At 33.6% G+C, this 26,290-nt stretch overlaps 1 protein-coding gene across 1 annotated transcript in view; it reads left to right on the plus strand.

Annotated features, from left to right (window-relative positions):
• LOC133191008 (protein bicaudal C homolog 1-like) overlaps window positions 1-26,290 on the plus strand; it is a 524,664-nt gene that overhangs the window by 376,625 nt on the left and 121,749 nt on the right. Inside the window, exons 12-13 of the mRNA XM_061326674.1 lie at window positions 5,416-5,499; window positions 11,334-11,496. Of these exons, the coding sequence (XP_061182658.1) occupies window positions 5,416-5,499; window positions 11,334-11,496 (247 nt within the window). The remainder of the gene's footprint in view (window positions 1-5,415; window positions 5,500-11,333; window positions 11,497-26,290) is intronic.

Here is a 26,290-nt window from a genome sequence, read left to right on the forward strand (position 1 = left end):
CTTTTAGGGGTAGGTTGGGACCACTTATGCATTTAAGCTTTTCAATACTAAACAGATTTTTCCTCTTTTCCTAGCCACAGTTCTCAGGTGAGCGATGTGGCCCCTGGGCCTCTTGTTTAAATTTAGGTCTGCAAATTAAGGAACTTGTAATTTTTTCTGCACTACTTTCTTCTCCTACCAATTCTAAAAATAATTAGAGGTATGTACCCATTTGCGTAGCGTCGTTAGGTTGACGTCATAACGTCATAGTGTCATTTTCCAAAGAAACTATCTACATTCAGACAGCTTTGTAGAAGAATTGATTTGAGATAATTACAAAAATTAAGCTGAATTAAAAAGACATGTTTCAAAAAAATCTTCATCAGATTTTGGTACAGGGCCGATAATGGTACATAACGTACCTTCTTCTTTGAAAAAATTTAAACAAAAGCTTTAAATTAATTTTGTGGGAATATTTTTAGGTCACCTGAGTCACTCAGGTGACCTATTTCTATCTGTTTTCGTCCGTTGTCATGCGGGCGTGCGTGTGTGCGTCCTGCGTAAACTTTTCACGTTTTCGACTTCTTCTCAAGAACCACCAATTTCCACCAAACTTGCCACAAATTATCCTTGGCTAAAGATGATTCAAGTTTGTTCAAATGAAGGGCCACACCTTCTTCTAAGGGGAGATAATTAAGAATTAGTGAAAAATTAATTGGTATCTTTTAAAAATCTTCTTCTCAAGAACCACTGGACCAGGTAAGATGAAACTTATGGAAACATCATCAGGTAGTGTAGACTCAAGTTTGTAGGGTAGGGTGGGGCCACAAAGTTTTACATAGAGATATATAGGAAAAATCTTTAAAAAATCTTCTCAGGAATAGCTAAGCCCTGATTGGTCATATTTATATGGAAGCATACTCAGGTAGTATAGATTCAAATTTGTTCAAATCATGACCCCCTGGGGTAGGACGGGGCCACAATGGATGATCAAAGTTTACATAGAAATATATAGGAAAAATCTTTAAAAATATTCTTCTCAAGAACAGCAAAGCCATGATTGGTCATATTTATATGGAAGCATCCTCAGATAGTATAGATTCAAATTTGTTCAAATCATGACCCCCTGGGGTAGGACGGGGCCACAATGGATGATCAAAGTTTACATAGAAATATATAGGAAAAATCTTTAAAAATATTCTTCTCAAGAACAGCAAAGCCATGATTGGTCATATTTATATGGAAGCATCCTCAGATAGTGTAGATTCAAGTTTGTTCAAATCATGACCCCCGGGGGTAGGATGGGGCCACAATGGATGATCAAAGTTTACATAGAAATATATAGGAAAAATCTTTAAAAATCTTTTTCTCAAGAACAGCAAAGTCGTGATGAGTCATATTTATACGGAAGCATCCTCAGGTAGTGTAGATTCAAGTTTGTTCAAATCCTGAACCCTGGGGGTAGGGCGGGGCCACAATAGACGATCAAAATTTTACATAGAGGTATATAGGAAAAAATTTTAAAAATCTTCTCAGGAACAGCTAAGCCCTGATTGGTCATATTTATATGGAAGCATCCTCAGGTAGTGTAGATTCATGTTTGTTCAAATCATGACCCCTGGGGGTAGGGTGGGGCCACAATGGATGATCAAAGTTTTACATAGAATATATAGGAAAAATCTATTAAAATCTTTTTCTCAGGAACAGCAAAGCCATGATTGGTCATATTTATATGGAAGCATCCTAAGGTAGTGTAGATTCAAGTTTGTTCAAATCCTGACCCCCCAGGGTAGGGCGGGGCCACAATGGAGGATCAAAGTCTTACATAGGAATATATAGGAAAATTTCTTCTCAAGAACTGCAAAGCCATGATTAGTTACTTTGATATGATCAAGTTTTACAGAGAAATACATAGAAAAAATCTTTAAAAAATTTTCTTCTCCAGAACCACTTGGCCAAGAAAAATGAAACTTATCTGGAAACAAACTCAGGTAATGTAGATTCAAGTTTGTTAAAACCATGATCCCCAGGGGTAGGGTGGGCCACAATGGACAATGAAAGTTTTATATTGGAATATGTAGGAAAAATCTTGAAAAAATTTGTTTTCTCAAGAACAGCAAAGCCATGATTGGTTATATTTACATGGAAACATCGGGTAGTATAGATTCAAGTTTGTTCAAATCATGACTCTGGACTCTTGGGATTATTATGTGTACTCTATAATCTCTATTCCTAATCTATTCAGGTGCATGTGAACATGCCTCATATAGGCAAGCATTTCTTGCCCTCAGCCATCATCATACAGGTGCTTGTGAGCATGTGTTCACATAGGCAAGTTGCTCTCAGCCTGAAGGATTCTCAGAGTATACAACTGTTTACAGTTATGTAACTAGTATTTGGTTCTGATGCTGGGAGATTGACTCTGTTTATCTTTGTATAAGCTGCATGAGCCCTCAAGGCAAATATTGTAGAATGTTTTTAGAATGTAGAATGTTTTAGAATGTAGAATGTTTTTAGTAGTATTGTAAATAAATTTGGAACTTTCACTTATCTTATGTTGTATTTGGATAAATAAAATAAAATTTGATCATTTCATCCCAAAAATGAGATAAATTTAAGCAAATGGGGATGTAGATCTCAGGTATACAAGTACAGAACTCCAAGATTTTTTCCACTTTGATAAACAACAATACCTAGACTATCTTTTAAGCAAAAAATATTTGACCAAAAATTCAGTTTCATTTCCATTTCACAGGGCATGTTTTAACCCTTCGTGGGCTTAGCTCTTTAGATAGTCTCAAGATTAAGTTCAAGATAAATTTGATGAATCCAACAAAAATATATTGAGTCTAAAAGGGCCTTGCATTATCCTCCCTGACCAAACAACAACAAAACTTTCTTTTATTACAAGATTACATTATCATGTTGTGCCATGAATAAAATATAATGTATTTTTTATCTAAACTGCCTCTAAAAAACAAGTTTAGATAATTGTATCTTTAATAATACATAAATAGAAGCATAATAAATGGACAAGTCTTAATATTCTCAGTTTATCAAAGCAGTGCATAATACAAATTGATATCAAATTCACAGGTGTTGTGAGCAATGAAGCGTAACTAATCCTAACGGTCATCTTACATAGTTGAAAATCACGATATAACCAGGACACATCTTTAGGGCCAGTACACACGGTAAGGCTTGCCTTATAAGTCATGGAACTTAAGTTTTAGCCTTACCGTGTGTACACCCTTAATGCATGTTTTTTCAAGCGTTGCAAGTCTGACTTACGAATAGAGCACTGCTCTATATCTTAATACAAGACTTAGCTGACATGTTCTTCTCAACCAGTGAAATCCATTCACCCAAATTTCAATCTATTTTTATCAAACACGTGGGTAGATTGAAGGGAACATAAGTATATTCGAATAAGATAATGAAAATATCCGCAAATGCTTTTGTTCTACCTCCTCTTTTTTCAGAAGTGTGAATGCACTGGTCTGTAAAATTATTTCAAAGTCCTAGCTAGTAATCTATACTTCTATTTTAATGATATGCACTGTTTACAGCTCAAAAAAAAAAAAAAACCGTGGGATTTATGGAAGTGTTTATAATCTTGGACCCCAGAGCCGTACGTCCTGCAAAACATAAAGTTTTAGACTTATAAGGCAAGCCTTACCATGTGTACCAGCCCTAACAGTATACAAATCACTTAATTAGGGTTTGTACAAATAGTAGTTTCTTATGTGTTAAGAACAGCCTGTCATGCGTTTACACAATTACACCTATCGGAGTTGGGCATGCCATACATAAACTAATAATTAGGAAACTCCTAATTATTGTATACATTAATAGATTAATAAGGATGCCTTGTGTATCACTCAGAATTTTTTAAACTAGATTCCAATTCAATAAGATTAAGATTCTCGTAAGCCCGTTTTCCTGATAACCTTTTCGGTCACAAGCACCCTTGTTAAGTTTTGTTAAAAAAATAACTAAATTATGCAATATTTTAAATGGTTCTAATAAAGCCAATTATTATGTCCCCGTATCAAAGATTCCGGGGTATATAGTTTTTGCCCTGTCCGTCCATCTGTCTGTCTGTTTGTCCGCAAAAACTTAAACATTGCCCTTAACTTTTGATTGGTTGTAGCTATGGCTTTCATATTTCACTTGTGTATTTCTTGTGACAAGACCTTTCTTTGGGTTCCACCAGATTTGACCTTTTGACCTTGACCTTAGAGTTTGACCCAGTTTTGCAAAATTTTATCCAACTTTAATCTTGGCCATAACTTTTGAACGTTGGGTTCTAGGCCTTTCATACTTCACATGTGTAATCCTTTTGACAAGTCCTTCCTTTGGATACCAACAACTTTGACCCTTTGACCTTGACCTTGGAGTTTGACCTACTTTTGAAAAACTTTAACCTTGGCCATAACTTTTGAACCGTTGGTGCTAGGGCTTACATACTTTACATATGTAATCCTTGTGACAAGACCTTCCTTTTTATACTAACAATTGTAATCCATTGACCTTGACCTTGGAGTTTGACCTACTTTTGAAAAACTTAAACCTTGGTCATAACTTTTGAATGATTGGTGCTTCAGTTTTCATATTTCACCTGTATATTTCTTGTGAGAAGGCCTTTCCTAAGGCTCCATTAATTTTGACCATTTGACCTTGACCTTGATGTTTGACTTACTTTTGAAAAACTTTAACCTTTTCTATATCTATTCAACAGTTGCTGCTAGGGCTTTCATATTTCACAGGTATATTCCTTGAGACAAGACCTTACTTTGGGTACCAACATATTTGATTTGCATTTGAGAAAGTTTAACCTTTGCTATAAGTTGCCATACGGGGGCAACACATCTTGTTTTTTCCATGATCTTGCTACACAAGACCAATTATTTACATTAGTGACAAAAATTGGGAGTCACCTGACTTTAGATCTGGTCAGGCGATCGAACAAAATGGCCACTATATACGAGGTAAAACAGCGATTTTACAAGACATAGGACATAGGACAGGTGACTGCTGGATAAAGGTGACCGCTATGACAAGTTTGACTGTACATGAACAAGGCATTTTAGCTTTTTGTGTATAAACAGGTTTGACATATGACCAAAAATTCATTGTTAATCAAGTCATAAATGATTGATGTAATTTCACAGTGATGTCATAAGTGAATGGCATATTGTTCAACACATTCATTTTATACTAAAATCTTGAAATTCATCATCCCAGGGTCAGGGATTCTGGTGTAGGGTGGAACTGTATTTGTAATATAGTGAAAATGCATTAATTCTCTGAAAATATTTGTCTCTGCACCTGGCTATACTGTGGCCTATAGGCCTTTTGTTGATGGCACTATGGTTTCACCATGTCAAATCTTATCCAGAGTTCAAAACATAACATGAAAATCTCTTTTGACAGATCTCAAAAATGCTCTTCATGACAATAAACAATGTATTAGCTCAGGAGAATATCCCAAAGGATTTGGAAGGAGCCACTCTGCAGGTCTGTACTATATTTACTTAGATAACTGTTATATAGTCAAATTTTGGCTATTGTCTTGAAGTAAAACTAAAAGCTTCCATCAGAAACAATAGGAATTACCATTTTTAATGCCTTCACACTGATGCTTGACTCTTGGGTGAGATTATTGTTGAAAAAAATAAATTTATTTTTAAGCTCAGTTTGCATTCGGAAAAAATTCCAGTGATGCAGATTCTAATTTGGATTTTAAAGACTTTCTTGAATAATAGAAAGTTTGTATTTTTCCTGATTCTGTGTTATATATTTATCTTTAAGACCATCTTTAAAAGTTTCTGCTGTGCAGTGCATTTGCTTCAACAGTAACACATATGCTGTCCTGCAGCACTACCTTAGCACTGCAAAGCAGTACTGATTTGCTGCACAGATGCAGCACATTTCAAATATTTAAATTAGGCCTGCAGTTGCACTGCAAAATCATACAGCTTTAAAGCACAGAGATGTTTTGAGATATACAGCTAAACTATTGTTGAGTCCTATAGAATATTTCAAAAATTTAAAAACAATTCCTGTAATTTACTTTTTATATATCATGCATATATATATATATATATATATATATATTAGGGATGTCAACGAGTACCCGGTTAACCGGGTACTCGATCGAACGTCCGAGTATCAAATACTGAAAATGGTACTCGGTTATTCGGATGTGTATTTTTTCTTATTTCAAAGTACATATTTTTCTCAAAAACTTATCCAAAAAACAACTTTAATATGCATACGGTAATAAGCATGTCGTCATTTACACCTGTAAAACACCCCTTATCGCCTGTGGCAGTGTGTATACTGTAATTAGTGACCAGTCACCTGGTACACAGCTGTTCTCACCTATTGTGGTCCTTGATTTTTGGATGGCTTCAATAATTGTTTTCAGTGAACATCGCTTAAATATGATCCATTATCTTCAAATCATTTTAAAATTATTAAGTTAATATACGGCACTGAAATCGGACATGCTAGTACCCACTTCAAAAGTTGAGAAATATTTAGAAATAATTAAAGATTCAAAAAATATTGAAAGTCAGTTTGCGTAATAAGTTTAGTGTATACGGGGGAAACAACCAGCATATGAAATAATATTAGATTAGCGATCCCAACAACGTCTGTTCCTTCTCTTTCGCTAGTCTAATCACCACAAACCTGCGTAACAGATTGTCCTCCTTTTGCGTTGATGAATAGATCCTAAAGAAGAACTGTAAACAATTTTTTTTCTAATTTTTGATGCATTAATTGTGTCTTTTGTGTTTGTTTGATAAATAAATATAGTACCAAAAAATCATCCCCGTTGGACTCAATGTTTATATACATTTATAAACATGATAAAAACAGCTTAGGAGTTTAATATAACTTAACGGGGCTCAAGAAAATTAACACACTTGTATTTATATTTTTTTTACCGAGTACCCGGGTACTCGATCGGAAAAACGTCCGAGTAACCAATTATCAAAAATTGACCGATTTGACATCCCTAATATATATATATATATATATATATATATATATATATATATATATATATATATATATATATACAGTAAAACTTGTCTAATCCGGCGACCAGTGGTTCCAAAATTTTTGGCTGGATTAGACAACATCCGGATTGGAGATAATTGAACCGTTATAGCAAGTTCAAAAAATTACATAGATATAAACAAAGAGTGGTAAATAAATACTTGATCAAATGTTTCACTTGAAAAAATTGTCTATTTCGTTTGTTTTGAACTCTGTTTGTTCTTCAGAATTTTTTCCTTTCTGTTTAAAGTTTTTTTTATTCAGTAACGAAATATAATATCTCTTGGTCATTTATTAAATTTGAAAATCGTTAAATGTTTTAAACACACTCTAAAACCTCATCGTAGCTGTAAATATTATTTGGTTAGGGACAGATTGCTAATTAATTTCTTTCTTTTAAAATTAATATGTTTGAATATTTTGACACTGTATTTGTTAATTTCAAATGTTTTAATGAATATTGGACCAAAGTCTTCTGTTGTTATGGTCGTTGTAAACTAGCGACACAAAGGGAAGTAATTGGAATTGCAACGTCATGCACGCAAAACAAAAGTAGAAAGGAGGTCATGAATAAGTCTCCAAGTTTTTCTACAGACATGCTACACGCAACCATCGCCTTACTTGAACCATTAATGATTTATTTATCGCGTTTGTTAATATCTAAACTGTCGATACAGGAGAGATCATTAACGGGACAATAATTACCCCACGTGAGACTTCGGTAATGACCAGCGGGCACAGGTAAACATAAGTGGCTGGATTAGAGGAGATAATTTGTACTATTTATGAGCAGTTAGTTCTTCAAATAGCGGCCGGTTTACAGAATAGTCAAGATCCGGATTGAACAATATTTATTAAACATAAATTATAAAGAAAATTCTTGGGGCTAAAACATTACGCCAGACTGACCAACATGCCGGAATGCACAACATCCAGATTCAACAAGTTTTACTGTATATATATATATATATATATATATATATATATATATATATATATATATATATATATATATATAAAATATTTTTTAATTCATGTAACATGTATATTTATAAACACTAAAGCTTAACACTACTCGCATTGTCCGCCATATTTCTCGTTCATCCTCGCTATCCCCTGTATAACAACCCCTATATATACAACCCCTATATAAGCCGCAGACCTCTTAACAGTTCAAGGTATTTTGCTGTAGAGGTCTGACAAGTATAGACGTACATCTTTCATTGTCGTGCTACTCGGTCACGATGAAATTATCAAATTTCATGCACTTTTACCAAGCCAGTAGAAAAGTAACATCAAATATACAAGTCAATACATTATTTACGAACAGAAAATGCACATAAAAACAAGGAATAAATGCACAAAATCTAAGACCATGGAAGGAATACTACATATCGGCCACTAGTTTCAAGTATGCAATCGGGTGTAACGAAATCAAAGGGTTTTTATACCTATGTGATGGCGCCCATTTATGAGTAGTGTTTAGCTTTAAACTTAAATTCAGTATTGAGATACTTGATTAAAGATGTAAATTATTTTATTGACTGTCTCTGAGGAAAGACAGTTTCTCAATTTTGTGATGAGAATTCCATCTTGTCATCACTCTTTTATTGCATTTATTTAATTACATGTATAATAATATTTGAATGTCATTTCATTATTCGATTGTCGGTCCATTTCACTGATAGTTGAATAGTCAACTATTCATTGACATATTATATATATATATATATATATATATATATATATATAGTAAGTGTGTGTGTACCAAAAACTGTGATATCAACAATTAAAGAGATCACCAGAAAGATTATAACTATGCTGTAAAAGTGAAATACATTGCAATAGTTTTAATTTCACTATGTTCTTGATCAAAGAATTTTCAACGAACATTAAGCCATCATGAATATTCATTTACTAAATACAAATACTTTCCATACACTTTAAAAAACTATAATATTTCATACTAATAAAAGAGTAAACCATTAACATTTGGAAATACCAGGTTAATAACAACAGCTGTTTAGCTTCTTAGAATATTATATACAGGTGACTCTCGATGGCTCGAACTCCGATTTCTCGACGTGAAACGCCAGTCCCGTTTTTTTCCTCTACATAACTAAGCAAATTTACTCCTGATCTCTCAAACTCCAATCTCTCGAAGCAAGACCTGGGTCCCGTTACACACATTTCATTGTTTTTTACTCTCTATCTCTTAAAGTTTTGATTGCGCATGTATACACGTCAATCAAGCGTAAAATTTATGCAGCTTGGACTTCCCTGGATAACAGTGAACGCCTGGGGCTGGGATGGACATGTTAATTGGGTGTTTACATAGATGATACTACACCTGTGAGTCCGAGTGTTGATATAATTAATTGGTTAATTGATAAATTTTAAACAAATTGCTTCATAGCTTATTTTGACTGGACGAGATGATAATTTTGAGAAAATAATTTAGGGACGTGTCAGTAATTTTCCATAGATTATGAATTTTAATATTATTAGAGTCTACACAATCCCAGTTTGGCAAACATTGCACAAGGAATTGAATACTGATTACGAGCAATCTGGTGAAGGACTGATCAAGCCCGGGGAATAGCCAAATCGACAATTGCTATTCAGGTTTCATGTAATCATGAAATGAGAACAAATAAATATTGAAACTAGAATAATCATTTCATTTATTCAAAATACGATCATTTATGTTGAAATCAAGTGAATTACCTGTAAAATACGAATAAAAACGTGCAGTGACATTATCAACATATACTTCACTTCGTATGTATAATAGTAGAACAATGATGATCAGAACTGATAATTCCAGATTTTATTCACTTTCTATCTCTTGAACCCCCCAATCTCTCGAACTTTTCTTATGGTCCCTTGAACTTCGAGAGTCACCTGTATAGTCCACAATAGCTTTCTTTGTTTTTAAAGAAATTTTTTTTTTCAAAATTACAAATATCTTTTATAGAAAAATTTTAACATCCATGAAATTATACTACCATGAAATATACCAGTAAAGAAAATTGTGAAATATTGAACATGTGGAATTAAACAGGTTTACAGTAGGAAATACTATCCCCTGGAATCTTGCACAAATGCCAGTCGATGTATCTCAATGTTTTAAGAGTAAACTTGTAAAGTAGTAATATTTCTACCTCAATCACAAATTCTGGGGAAAATTATATACATGTATTATTCAGGAACATGTCATTTGACCTAAATAAAACATTTTTTGAGGTGGAGAGAGAACTTGACTTTTTAGCTCACCTGAGCCAAAGGTTCAAGTGAGCTTTTCTGATTGAAAATTGTCCGTTGTCTGTCGTTGTCGTAAACTTTTCACATTTTCATCTTCTCAAGAACCACTGGGCCAATTTCAACCAAACTTGGCACAAAGTATCCTTGGGTGAAGGGGATTTTAGTTTGTTCAAATGAATGACCACTCCCTCTTTCTAGGGGAGATAATTAAGAAAAAGTGAAAATTTGGTGGTATCATTTAAAAATCTTCTTCTCAAGAACCACTTGGCCAAAAAAATGAAACTTAATTGAAACCTTCTTTACATTATGTAGATTCAAATTTGTTCAAATCATGACCCCTGGGGGTAAGGTGGGGGCCACAATGGGGGATCAAAATTTTACATAGGTATATGGGGAAAATCTTTGAAAATCTTCTCAACAAGAACAGCAAAGCCATGATTAGTCATATTTATAGGGAAGCACCCTCAGGTAGAGTAATCCGTAGAGTTGATTCAAGTTTGTTCAAATCATGACCTCTGGGGAATGGGTGGGTCCACAATAGGGGATTAAAGTTTTACATAGGAATATATAGGGAAAAAATTCTTGAAAAATCTTCTTCTCAAGGACAGCAAAGTCTTGTGTAGTCATATTGACATGGAAGCATCCTCAGGTAGTGTAGATTTAGGTTTGTTCAAATCATGCCTCCCAGGGTAGGGTGGGGCCACAATTGGGGATCAAAGTTTTACATAGGAATATTTAGGCAAAAATCTTGAAAAAATTCTTTTCAAGAACAACAAAGCCATGATTAGTCATATCAATATTTGACCCCCAGGGGTCATGATTTGAACAAATTTGAGTCTACACTATGTAAATGTGTTCAATCATGTCCCTGGAGGTAGGGCAAGACCTCAATAGAAGATCAATGGTCGGAACCACATTTATATTTAAACTTTTCAATATTGATTTCTGCTTTTTTTCCTATCCAGAGTGCTTAGGTGAGCGATGTGGCCCATGGGCCTCTTGTTCTGGTTTGTTTGTAGTGGAGTTGTCCTCACTTCAGCGAAATGAAGGTATTTCTTTTAAAGTGGAATCAAGTAATGCTACAGAATGCCCAGAACGAGGAAGACCCATTTACACAGCAAGTCTGATGAGTGGTAGTCACTCTTTAGAGAGCAGTCTCAACAATAGCAGTCAGTTTTTAGGGTAAGTTTGGTCATTGTTACCTGATCATGCAGGGTTTGACATTAACTTTTATGAGTAAAAGACCAGTTGAGCTACTTCCTAACAATCTGAAACCACTAGTCCTGACTTAACTTGCTAATTTACTTCTTATAACCTGGCACCTAAATTTTAGAGGTCTCTTAGAGGCCTGCTAATATGCATGTCGGTTTCCCGGGCTGTCATTTGTCTGATGTCATTGAGTGGAGACTCTGGAAATTAACAAGGAATGCTCCATGTATTTAAATTCCTAATTCATACATGTGATATGTACCGGCAGGACACCAAATTCACGGAATATGAAAATTTGTACAGTATTTTGAATTTCTCACTAAACATGCTAAATGCCGCCATTTTCCTCTCATTCTCGCTCGCGAGACACTGGAAAACGTCACCTGTGTTTGACACTTGACCTTCTGAAGTACACAAACCATCGCGTGGAAGGTGTGAACTGCCAGTTGGGATAATTATCTTGATATAAATCCGTATCAAGATACCCCTTTAGGTAGCTTTATTTTTAAAGGGGTACTTAATTATTAACTGTTAATGTTTCGTAACTTGATTGAAAAAAATTAAGCCAACTTCTGAAGTTGATATACATGGCTTAATATACATGAATCTGACCCAGATCTTCGTAGGTATAAAGTATACGATGTTTATTACCATGATTAAATGAAATAAAGGATATAGTTTTAAGTTTTTATGTGCTGAAATTTATGTATGATTGCTGCTGTTATTTAGCATTGCTGATGTATATATCAGTAATATGAACAAGACGATGACATTGACTCTCACAATAATACTATATAAAGTTGGCAAACAAACTAACATCTAAGCTAGCTTAATTTATAGTCGATTCATAAGAACATTGTGATTATAAAACACAATATATGAAATTTTAAAGCATTCAAATCTCCATTACAACTTTTAAAATAAGACATTTGCAACAATATATATATGTTGGTTTAGAAATAAGGTGCCTTTAATATGAGAAGAATTTAAGCAATATTTTATACCGTTTTTTGTACCGTTTTTTGATAGGCAGTGTACAGTTTTTTCACCCAAATTCCAGTTTTTTTATGGCTCCTGTACAGTTTTGTGGTCTTTGACTTATCACATGTATGTATTAGACAGTGGTTTCATTATTGTTCATTTAGCACCAATTTTCCTGGATTTTGATGAGTCAATCCACGAAATTAAATATTCATCAAAGTTTGGTACCTTTATTATGATTTATAATAAAGAAGTTATTCTGACTATTGTACTTACATGCCCCCCCCCCCCCTTCAATTGGTTCAATTCATTAATTTTTTATTTTAATATTTTGTAACATAATAACAACTAACAAAAAGATAAGAAAAGATGATTGGACGTGCTGTGAAATAATTATATGTGGCTGAAAATATTCTGCTCAGAGATTCTAGTAAGCATATTACAACTGTCATATGTATTACATGCATGTATATCTGTCGTCAGCATAGTTGCCAACTCACCCGATTTCGTCGGGTTACACCCGATTTCTCTACCCTTAACCGGATTATTTTTTATGACCCGGCGGGTCATGCTTTTCACCCGATTTTTTCCAAACAACCGGAAAATCTCCCGATTTCCGGATTTGGTTCGTAAATTAGGTTGCACTTTTAACTTCCAGTTACAACCCAAGCTGGATATACATAAACAATGCTGATGGCTATGTTCAGTAGGCCGTGTACCAGTAAATACATGTAAACAGTGCAGGCGTAAATTGTTTGACAAATCAAAGTTTGAAGTCAATTTAAAATGGCTTCTGGTAGAAAGAGATCATTATCAGGGCCAGCAGGAACAAATTGAACCAAGAAAATGAGAAACGATATTTATGTACATATCAAGGAATCTTGGAAAACAACTTTCAGTAGATGAAATAAAGTGTTCGAAGATAGTGTAGGCATAACTGTACATTTAATAGCACTTGTTCATTAAATTAATTCGGGAGAGGAAAAATAACTTCAAAAAACAAAATGAGAATACTTTTAAATTTAGCACAAACTTTCCATGTACTTCAAATCAGCAATGCAGATTTTGGAAAGACTTTGCTTTATAAAAATTGCACACTTAATTCAGGTCAATACTGAATAATGAAACCTTCAATGCTCTTTTAACATGTAAATTTAATCAATATATATTAAATTTTTTATCATTGTAATTAAAGCCTATTTTTAATAAAATAATTTCAATACACAAATACTTATATATACATATATATTAATTTAATCATGGTGCTAAATGTGTCGTGAATGTCGTTACGCACTATGACCAGATTTTTTACTTTCCAAATCTGGTCATGACCAAATTTTTACATATTGGAGGTTGGCAAGTATGGTCGTCAGTGGAATATATCCAATCACTTTATCTCAAAAGAAAGCTGTTAATCATGTGTAATTGTGTTAAAATATTTTATTAATCTCAAACCACCTAATGCCCAACACCTATTTTTGCCTGGTCCATGTAAACATAAATTATGTCTACACATCTTGAAATCAAAAGAGTAGAAAAATATTTTGAATTACTCTCTATCACAACAAGCCTAAATTTAAAAAAATATTACCAAAATTCAATATGAAATTGACTTAATTTGCAAATGTTTCAATGACCATAAAATAAGAGATGTTAATGGAGTCCTGCCACTTCGAAGTCCTTGACAACAAGGGCTTGTTAGCATAAGAATTCAGCAAGCATGCATCCGTCTGGTCGAACCCTCAACACAGAGTAAATTGAAATAGGAAAACCAAACCCCTTAAATGGGGGAACAAGTATGCAGGAATGCTTAAAAAAGTGCATTTTTTACACCAAAAGTAGAAGTTTACAAAAAATGCTGTTGCAAAGTAATGGATCATTTTGCAAATGTAAAACTACTCGGAAATGATAGATCAAAGGTTTTTAATTACCTGGGTAAGAGTTTGTATTTTACAAAAATATAACTTTAGTGTACAAATTAAGATTTTTTCACTGGCAAAGTTAGCGACCTTTTGCTCCTTGACATCCAGGTATTTAAGATAAAACATTCAATGAACAGACAAAACAACTGACATTAAATTGAAATTATATAAGTAATATATAATTATATAAGTAATATATTATCCTACCTTGTATCTTTTATTATACTGCCCACAAACGAAGTTTAAGGGGATATATTGGAATCAGCATGTCCGTCTGTCTGTAGTCATGATTTTGTCCAGACCTGTTCTCGGAGACTATTGCATGGATTTGTCTGAAAATTTGTACACACATTATTAACCATATGAAGGTATGCACCTGGTATTTTGAGCCAAAGGCTCAAGTGAGCTTTTCTGATCGAAATTTGTCCATTGTCTGTCGTCGGCTTCGTTGTCATTGTTGTCGTAAACTTTTCACATTTTCATCTTCTTCTCCAGAACTACTGGGCCAATTTCAATCAAACTTGGCACAGAGTATCCTTTGGTAAAGGGGATTCAAATTTGTTCAAATGAAGGGCCACTCCCTCTTCCAAGGGGAGATAATTACAAATTAGTGAAAAATTAATGGCATCTTTTAAAAATCTTCTTCTCAAGAACCACTGGATGGGGAAAGACGAAACTCATGTGGAATCATCCTCAGGTAGTGTAGATTCAAGTTTGTTCAAATCATGACCCCGGGGGTAGGATGGGGCCATAAAGGATGATCAAAGTTTTACAGAGGAATATATAGCAAAAATCTTTAAAAATCTTCCTCTCAAGAACCACTGGGCAAGGAAAGATGAAACTCAAGTGGAATTATCCTCAGGTAGTGAAGATTCAAGCTTGTTCAAATCATCACCCCCAGGGATAGGGTGGGGCCACAATGAACCACAATGGACAATCAAAGTTTTACACAGGATTATATAGCAAAAATCTTTAAATATCTTCTTCTCAAGAACAGAAAAACTATGATTGGTCATATTTATATGGAAGCATCCTCAAGTGGTGTAGATTCAAGTTTGTTCAAATCATGACCCCTGGGGGTAGGATGGGGCTACAATGGAGGATCAAAGTTTTACATTGGAATATATAGAAAAAATCTTCTCAAGAACAGCAAAGCCATCATTGGTTATTAACTATTCGGAAGTATCCTAAGGTAGTGTAGATTCATGTTTGAAAAAAAACCCTGGGGATAGGTGGGACCACAATTGATGACTAAAGTTATGCATAGGAATACATAGGAAATTTTTCAAAAAAGAAAAAAAGAACAGCAAACTATGATTGTTCATAATTATATGGAAGCATCCTCAAATAGTGTAGATTCAGATTTGTTCAAACCATGACCCCCGGGGGTAGGGTGGGACCATAATGTAAATTCAAACTTGTAGGAAAAAAAGTCACAGACAAAGAAATATGTAAGCATCTTTAGTTAGTGTAGATTCAATTTTGTTCAAATCATAGCCCCCCATGCCCCCTCCCCCCCTCCCCCCCCATCCCTTTTATGGGGTAGGTCGGGACCACTTATGCGTTAAAGCTTTTCAATACTGAATTGATTTCAGTATTCATTTTATACTCTATGCATCCTTTAAATTATTGTATCATACTCAGGTGACTGTTAAGGCCCTTGGGCCTCTTGTTTATCACATGCGAACAGATATTATTATGAAAACATTTTAAACACTATTAGCTATCAATATGAAATCTTTAAAAACCACTCTTCTAGAAATTAAGGTCATGACATGTCTTCTAAAAATGAACCTGTGAATATCTCTGCTCCGTGGTGAAAAATACGCATTTTCTAATTAAAATAAATACAAGCTGGGTGTCTTCAAAAACAAATAAAAGCACCTATATTGTAGGAACAACATAAAATTTAAATCAAGGAGACAATAAATCAAATAAGAAAATAATTCTTACCGGCAGTATTGAATTCGATGTCGTATATCCAATTTACTACTATGCAAGAGTTTGAAGCAATAAATAAGTCAATATCCAAAAAAAATTATTTAATAAATATAATTATCCATTCAACAAAAATTAAAATAAAGTCACAGTGCACTAAATACAGCCATTATGCAGCCGTATATTTGGAGAAAGCGAACGACAATCCATCGTTTGTTTACATCGGACGCCATTTTGCCGCAATGCATGATGGAGCCAAAGACTTCGTTTTCGGAGTTCACACCATTTTTAGAGTTCGTCTAGACTGATAAGTATGAATTCCCCTGACAACCAGCTGAATCATCTGTATCCATACAATCCTCTCATTTGCAGTCCTCGGGATTCATGGAAAATTCCAGATTTAATAAATGTACCTTTAACTTAACAATAATTCGATCTTACCACATGTAAACAAACAACAAGGCTGTCGCTAGGCCTATGCATCAGTTTTTACCTCCCCTCGCTTCCCATCACTTCTGTTACTTCCGTTACTACGGTTGTATTATTGAGCGGCAAATTTGAACTAATAAAAAGCAACAAAATTTTACACCCTTAGTTATTTAATGATTTTAAAATTAAATTATTAGGAATGACTCTAATTCTTGGCCAAATTATTCGAGTATAACCTGGTTTGGGTCAGTTTATGCTGTTTTATAATCCGCTTCGCGGATTATAAAGCGTAAACTGACCCAAACCAGGTTATACTCGAATAATTTGGCCAAGAATTAGAGTCATTCCTAAAATATCACCGGACTACTGGATATAAATTCTCACTCTATATATAAGTAAATTTAAACATCCCTAACATTTTTGTATTTCACCAGAGAGAGAGAGATGCCCTAGTTTGGATATCATTTAAAAGACGTAACACAAGGTATCAATGATTTTAATACACTTTTTTCTGTTAAACTGGGCAATTCAGATGGTCAAAATATTGGTATTTATAATTATACTGTGTTTATAAGACCCCCCTCCTCCTTTGTCTCATAACATGTAAAACAAAATTACCAAGAACCCTGTAGGGTAGAAGGGGTTTTAAAAGAACAAAAATGGATATTTTATTTACCATAAAAATTTTTTAATTGAATTGAATTGATAATTATATATATTTTTTTTGGCATTTGATTGTAACAATGTTCCCCCCCCCTTTCTATCCCCTCGCGCAACTAGTTGTGGAGGGGATATAGCATCGCTGCTGTGCGTATCTGTGTGTTTGAGTGAGTTAGTGTGTCCATTACAGCTTGTGGGCAAGATTTAAAGAGAACCTTTGGACTATCAATTCTCAGCTTCTACATACTTATGTGGCATTGTAAAAGGACGAACCCTATTCATTTTCAAATTAATCGGTAAAGTATATCTTAAAATATCGCGATTTTACTACCTTCAAACCTTGAAATTTTATGTACAACTTGACAATACTCGCTTCCGCTAATCAACCTGGAAAATTCGGTTTGCTTCGACGGACTCGCTTCAGTAAGTTCTACTTTGTATTTGCGTATTGTCATATTATTGTGCGTTTCTTGAGACAGTCTGTATGAATTAAAAGTGTTATCTCTGACGCTGAGTAGGCCTAATTGAAATAATTTGATGAACATCGCAGTTTCATTACCAAATTCCCACAGGTGTCTGTTTACAACATGGAATTTATTCTTGAGGCGCATGTAATTCCTCAAAGCTATAAAGACATTTCACAAGTTTCTGTGACCTCTCAACACCGGTATATTGTCATTTTTTATTACGAAGAAATATTGCTTCCGAGGGTATTCTCAGGTTTTATGCATATTGCATGCAACTTTCAGATTTACATAGGTAGGTAAATTACTGAAACTTAGAGCGTACCTGATATGTTTCTGCTAGGAATAAGGGAAACTGCCCAATTACATATGCATGTTATTCCCCCCTCCCCCACAATGTTATGCACTTTGTTTTAAAAATGACACCCCCCTTCCCCCCCCAAAGATGATTTTGTTAAGAAATATAATTTGTGCTGCAATATATTTGATTTTCTTTACCTTTAAATATTTTAAACCTAACTAGTTGATTGTATCTTCATTAACGTCCCTCTTGAGAATTTTGCCATTACCGGTGAAGTGCCTGCCGCGAGGGGATGCTCCGCTTAGCAGTGCTCTTGTTTTTTCTTCCCCCAACACAGTACACATTATGCTTGCATTAATGAAATGAAATCTTAAGTATAATATAATTAATAATTAAATGAACAAATTGTTGAATAATAATAATAATAAAAAAAAAAGAAATGGTGGATAAAAAGTGGCTTTTATTACTAACCCCCCCCCCCCCAACACACACACACAAATCACACATCTTAAATGTCATGATATAATTGTATTACTATAAAAGTATAATTTTAATCATTATTAATTATTGATTCACTTGTTTGAGTTTTCATTTTTCTATGATTGAAAAACATGATTGTATTTAAATACAGTGGCGCCTCGTTTATGCCTCTGTCCCCAACGAAATCGTCCGGATAAATGAATCGTCCGGATATTTGAATCACATCTCAAAAAGTACTCTCTAAGCATGTACATTGTATATATGCACATTCTTGTTTCAAATGTGACAGCAAAGAAAAAAACTTTTAAATTATATTTTGGTTTATTGTTTTTAAAGCAGTAATTGATTAAAGAAAAAAATATATTAAAATGTAATTTACACAATAAAAAAAAAATGGATGGGCAATTTTATGCTGAGACCTCCTATTTTAATTCGCCTTCTCTTTGACCTGTGACTTTATGGGCTGAGCAAGTTTTGATCTACAGTTGTTTTATTTAGCCATATACGAGTATTATAATTATTGAAGCTCATATGATATGACAGAACTGTTCAGCATCATCATCAAAAATGTTCAAATATAAACTAACCCCGTATATTCATTACACAGGGTTACTATAAAATTAAATGCAAGCTTACTCAAACAAAGTATTAAAAACACTCGTAAACACAAGCCATCTTCATGATTATCAATATTTTTTTTCTACAGACGCTAAGTTTGAATTTCGATCATTAAAAATACCTTGATAAACGTCATCAACTTCTGTGCGTAACGCCAGTTTTATATATCTTTTCTAAAGCAATGGACGTTTGTAAACGGTAGTACATTAAATAGAGATATTTCTTCAGTTATGTACCTTTCTAAACTGTCTTGTGGGAAAAAAGCGTTTCAAATACATTTACGTTTTTAGAAATGGAAAACAGTATTTTAAACTAACGCAATCGACATGATAAAGAGCATTACGAAATCGCTCGTTATTTATTGTTCATTTTATTTACAACTCTCCAAAATTCTCATGAATTTACCGATGTACATACAGTTAGCAATCTGATTTTGAACAGATTATTATTTAATTAATGCACAGTGTAAGCTAAATATTAAAGATAAACGTGTGATTGAATTAGGGTAAACACACGCTAATTATAGACGCTATTGTTTGTAGGTCACAGGTAACCGTCTTCAAACTGACTGCATGGCCAATGTTTTTACAACAATCAACACGAATGCAAGCGAAGTGTGAAAAAGTCTTTTCTTGAAAAATTACCGTCCGGATAAACGAGTCATTTTTCTATGAACTATTACGTTTTGTAGTAGAAATTGACCGTCCGGATACGGAACGCGAATTTCCGGATTAATGAGACAAAATAACGTGGAAAAATCGGTTCCCAAAAAATATCGTCCGGATGGTGAAGCGTCCGGATAAATGGCGTCCGTATAAACGCGGCGCCACTGTATTATCACAAATAGGTGCATATGTTGAAAAAATCAGTTTTAAGTTACACAGAAGCAATAAACGTGACAGTCCAATTTAGTTTAGAAGTTACATTGAAAAATGACAAAGTCTTGAATTAAGTTTTAGTTAAATTCAAACATGACTGTCAATTTTAGGTATACAAAAAAGTTGTATATTCTAAAAGTTTACTCATCCTCAAGGTACAAAATTTAAAGAAAAGATATATGGAAAAATTAATATTTTTTGTATGGGTAAGTAAACTAAAATACTGTGAAATGACTAAGTCTTTTATAGGTACTAATCAGGCACATTGAAAAAAAGTCCAATGTAGGTACATTTCAGGCACACTAGAAAATGACTAAGTCCAATGTAGGTACATTTTAGGTACACTGGAAACTATTTAAGTCCAATATAGGTACATTTCAGGCACACTGAAAAATGACAAAGTTCAATGTAGGTATATTTCAGGCACACTGAAAAATGACAAAGTCCAAAGAAGGTACATTTTAGGTACACTGGAAAAAAATTAAGTTCATCATTGGCATAGAATAGGTATGCCTTTTCTGTACCTATATTAGTAGGCACACTTTAGTTACTGAATTGGCACAAAAAAGGCATGCCTATATGTACCTTTTTTTTTGTATGGGTTAATTAATTAATATTTAATTAATTATATGATTATACAATAATTAATTATAATAGGATCACTCTATGTAAGGGATACAAGACGAAGATGGTCTAATATGTCAGATACGGGACTGGGACAAGGTGCAAAGCACCGAGTCTCAGTCTTGTATCTGGCATAATAGACCATCTGAGTTTTGTATCTTAAAACATTTTTTCAATGCACTTTTATATTGGCCATTGTCATAATACGATACTGGTGACGGTGACCAAACCAGATGGATGGGGCACTTAGGAGTTTAAGAGATTTCTTTCAAAGGGATGAATAGTTTTTGAATTAAAAACCCTTACTGAACCTCAATTATATATTATTTATCAATGTGGCACTCTATGGATTCGTTAAAAAGAGCTGAGCAACTTCATGACATTAAGCGATTCTGAGAGTATTGTGAAGGATCGTTTTTTTTAATGGATGAAGAATTAAGTGACCAGAAGGCAAACATTCCAGGAAAGTACCGTTTTGTCCCTTTTTATATCAAAAGCCCGTCATCTTTAGGTAAATTAATTTGGAAAAAAATTGGAGTTGTATGGGATATATAAACAGATCGAGTTTAAACTTGTCCCGCATTTCTCTTTTTCTTCCCCTGAATGCAAACATTTTTCAAAGAATCACGTATTTACATGGATTTATTTGGATGTGTTTTCGGAAAAATCATAAATCTAATATTAAGTGTTAAATGGACCATATAATTTGTGTCAATATCAGTAGTTTCACAATAAGTGAACTGAGTGTAAATTCTAAGGGATTTCTTGGATAGTCCTACTTTGGATGTTTCGTTGCTTGAATTGGATTACGAGATGTTGATTTCTATATAGCTTGCATTAGATTCTATATAGCTTGAATTGGATTACGAGATGTTGATTTCTATATAGCTTGAATTGGATTGTGACATGTTGATTTCTATATAAAATGCATATTTGCCTTATTCATTCATTGTGTAAAAGCTAGATATGTCATCCTTTGTTTCACACAGTCCAGCATTATTTTTGGAGTACAATATTAGATATAATACTGTACTCATGAAAATAATATTGGACTATGGCTAGTACACTCTTTGAAATATGAGACTGTAGGAACAAAAGAATGACATAACAAAAATGTTTTAAGCATCATGGATATAAAACTTCTCATGACTGGTCTCTAAAATTAAATTTGATTGCAAAATGTTCTCATTTCATTTTGGAATATTATTAACTTGAGTTTTGATACTCTTATTCATGCAGATACTCCAAGTATGTTGTACGTAAATTGTATGTCATCATTCAAAATAATAGTTGTTACTGAAAATCTGAGTAAGCTTACAATTATATTTATTCATTCACTTTGTAATCTTTCCAGTTTTAGCTCACATGAGCTGAAAGCTCATGTGAGCTTTTCTAATCACCCATTGTCCGTCCTTCTGTCTCTTCGTCCGTACGTATGTAAACTTTTCACATTTTCAACTTCTCAAGAACTACTGGGCCAATTTTAACCAATGTTGGCACCAAGCATTTTTGGGTAAAGGGGAGTTTAAATTGTTAAAATGAAGGGCCAAGCCCCCTTCCAAAGGGAGATAATCAAGAAAAAACAAAAATAGGATGGGGTCATTAAAAATCTTCTTCTCAAGAACCACTGGGCCAGAAAAGCTGAAACTCAAGTGGAAGCTTCCTTAAGAAGTGTAAATTCTAAATTGTTCAAATCATGCCCCCCCCCCCCCCAGGGTATGGTGGGGCCACAATAGGGAATCAAAGTTTTACATTCATATACAGGGAATAAAATCTTTAAAAATCTTCTCAAGAACAACTGGACCAGAAAAGCTGAAAAGCCTCCTGAGGTAGTGCTCAAATCATGGCCCTCAGGGGTAGGGTTGGGCCACAAAAGGGAATCAAAGTTTACATTGAAATATATAGGAAAAATCTTTAAAAATCTTCTTCTCAAGAACTATTGGGCTGGAAAAACTGAAACTTATGTGGAAACCTCCTGAGATAGTGTAGATTCTAAATTGTTCAAATCATGCCCCCCCCCCCCCCCCCCCAAGGTAGGGTGGGGCCACAAAATGGATCAAAGTTTTACATTGAAATATAATGGAAAAGTCTTTTTCTCAAGAACCACTGGGTCAGAAAAGCTGAAACTTATGTGGAAGCCTCCTGAGGTAGTGTAGATTCTAAATTGTTCAAATTATGAACCCCCCCCCCCCAAGGTTAAGGTGGGGCCACAATAAGGGGGGAAATCTAGTGAAGAACAACAGGGCCAAAGTAACTCAGGTGAGGGTTGTGGCCCATAGGCCTTTTGATTGCTTTTATTGTTCTCTGTTTATAGATATAGGAAAGATTTAAAACTGTGACAACTTTTAAGATTTTGTATGTTTCAAATGATTATCACCTCTTCACAAATGTTCAAAATATGAAGCATCTACATATAATGTTATTATCTTGAAGTGTTGCATTTTTTGTAACAAATATTATTGATCAAACTGCATATTTGAGATGAGGTCTTTAAAAATTGAATTCCTAAACAATCTTCATTTGCATAACAATTCTAAATGATAAGGTAAAAATATATAGTTTTGTTATTTATGTTTCTTTAAGTTTTATTTTATTATTTGCCACTTATCTAATGAATTGTCACAAAATGTGTTGTACTTTTAAACATTTAAGTAAAAATGTGTTGTATTTTGTAAACATTAAAGTGAAATGTGTTGTATTTTGTAAACATTAAAGTGAAATGTGTTGTATTTTGTAAACATTAGGGGGGAGAAGGACCTTTAGCAAAAACAAAAAAATTGTCATTCAGTTTTTTTAGCTCTACTGGTCAGATACCAGAAGAGCTTATGCGATAGTAAGGTGTCCGTCCGTCTGTCTGTCTGTCCGTCTGTAAACAATTTTTCAAAATGCTACTCCTCCTACAGTTTTGGTCTGATTTCAATATAACTTGGCACACAAGTAGACTACACTAAGATACATAATTAAGTGCATCAGTTTCTGATTTTGATGAATGGTGTTGCCATGGTTACTTAAAGTAAAATTTTCCGTGAAATTCCTTTAAAACGCTACTTCTCCTACAGTTTTGGTCTGATTTCAATATAACTTGGCACACAAGTAGACTATACTTAGATACATAATTTAGTGCATCTATTTTTGATTTCGATGAACAGTGTTGCCATGATTACTAAAAATAGAAATTTCTGTTAAATTCCTTTAAAACGCTACTCCTCCTACAGTTTTGGTCTGATTTCAATATAACTTGGCACACAAGAAGACTACATTAAGATACATAATTTAGTGCATTATTTTTTAGATTTCGATGAACGATGTTGCCATGATTACTTAAAATAGAAATTTCTGTAAAATTCCTTTAAAAGAGTACTCCTCTACAGTTTTAGTTTGATTTCAATATAATTTGGCACACAATTAGACTACATTAAGATATAATTTAGTGCATTGGTTTTTGATTTCGATGAACAGTGTTGCCATGGTTACTAAAAATAGAAATTTCTGTAAAATTTCTTTAAAATGCTACTCCTACAGTTTTAGTTTGATTTCAATGTAAAATGGCACACATGTAGACTACACTTAGATACATGATTTAGTGCATCGATTTTTGATTTCAATGAACAGTGTTGCCATGGTTACTAAAAATGGAAATTTCTGTAAAATTCCTTTAAATTGCTACTCCTCCTATAAATTTGGTCTGATTTCAATATAACTCGGCACACAAATAGACTGCACTAAGATACATAATTTAGTGCATCAGTTTTTGCTTTTGATTAACGGTGTTGCTATGGTTCCTGAAAATAGAAATTTCTGTAAAAATCCTTTTAAAACACTACTCCTCCTACCATTTTGGTCTGATTTCAATATTACTTGGCACACAAGTAGACTACACTATGATACATAATTTAGTGCATCAGTTTTTTATTTCGATGAACAGTCTTGCCATGGTTACTAAAAATAGAAATTTCTGTAAAATTCCTTTAAAACATTACTCCTGCTACTGTTTTCATCTGATATCAATCTAATTGGCACACAATTAGACTACACTATGTTATATAATAGTGTATTAATATCGGTTTTTGATTTCAGTGAATGGTGTTGCCATGGTTAGGCCACATAAATTTAAAATTTAGATTCTCATCCTAATTTGCTAAAAAATTTGGGCGGGTGGACGGATTTTATTTTTTATTTTTTATTATTGAAAGTATCAATAAAAGATTCGTACACATACATGTAATTTTTACATTATGTTAATGCCAATGTGAATAGATTTTATTGTTTTCATATTCTTTTAAATATCTACAGAAGATTCTTGTATAGAAAATTAAAATACAGTGGCTCCCATTTTATCCAATAGTCAAGTTGTCAGTCTAATTTTATCAGAATGGCCGATTATTAGAATAGCCGATTGCTCCATACGGAGTCCAAAGATAGATGTATAGAGCTACATGTATTGATAATACATTGTAGCAAATTTCAAACTTGCACTTTCGTTTTCGTTTTGATTAGTTTACTTAGTGAATTAACTAAAATAAATTATTTCACTTACTTATGAATTTAATATGATAACATTTTTCAAATAAATTGATGTATAAAATATATTCTTTGATAGTAATTGCCATCTTAATTCAGCACATGTTTACATTCCTTCTTCGATGGTCGCCATTTTGGAAATGGAAGTAGACTAAATGCATGACTAATAACCGTAAAATATTTTTCCCTGAATAGATTGTAAATTAAAAATCAACAAAAATATAACATATTTTTTTTTATAAATGTAACTTCTTTGTTTTTATTTGTTTTTTTAATATGGTTACATATTTTATCCATTTTGTGACAATTCTCTGGTCAATGAGTTTACCAGTCTCATGCATACTTGTTTGCCATGTGGAGAAATATGGTATGGATTTTGAGACGTATATTTATAGTTTGGGCCGTTTGTGATTTTAACCATAAATTTTGCACTTAAAAGTGAACAAATATTAAGCCAAATGACAAAGTTAAACGACTGAATAGGCTTATTTCATTATCCAAGCAAATTGTCATACACAAGCTAATCAGTTCAATAATTAAAATTTCAAGCCAAAAAATTGCAAATAATTGTCATAATTAACAAGTGCATCATTGAACCCAAGCTGATCACCACAACTGTAATCAAAACATACAGTCCCTAAAAACGTTCTACTTTCCCACTTGAAAGGTGAGCGAACATTGAACGAACGGTGAACGAATGCTGAATGAACGCAGAGCGAACGGTGAGTGAACGATGTGTGAACGCTGAACGCAACTTGATGAATGATGTGTGAACGGTGATCGAACGCAGAATGCGAACAGAGCGTAAACGCGAGCTTAAAGTGAAAGATTAATGAACGGTGAACGCAAGATGAACAATTTATTCGGAATGCCTCTGATCTTTTCCTTGCATTGAAACTATTCTTTTGTTTTCTAATGCCTGGTGCTAAAAAATAAATAGATAATAAATAA

Source organism: Saccostrea echinata, unplaced genomic scaffold, assembly GCF_033153115.1.
Source record: "Saccostrea echinata isolate AGI-Se365-2 ecotype Australia unplaced genomic scaffold, CSIRO_AGI_Sech_v1 ptg000022l, whole genome shotgun sequence".
In the NCBI taxonomy this organism is placed as follows: Eukaryota; Metazoa; Mollusca; class Bivalvia; order Ostreida; family Ostreidae; genus Saccostrea; species Saccostrea echinata.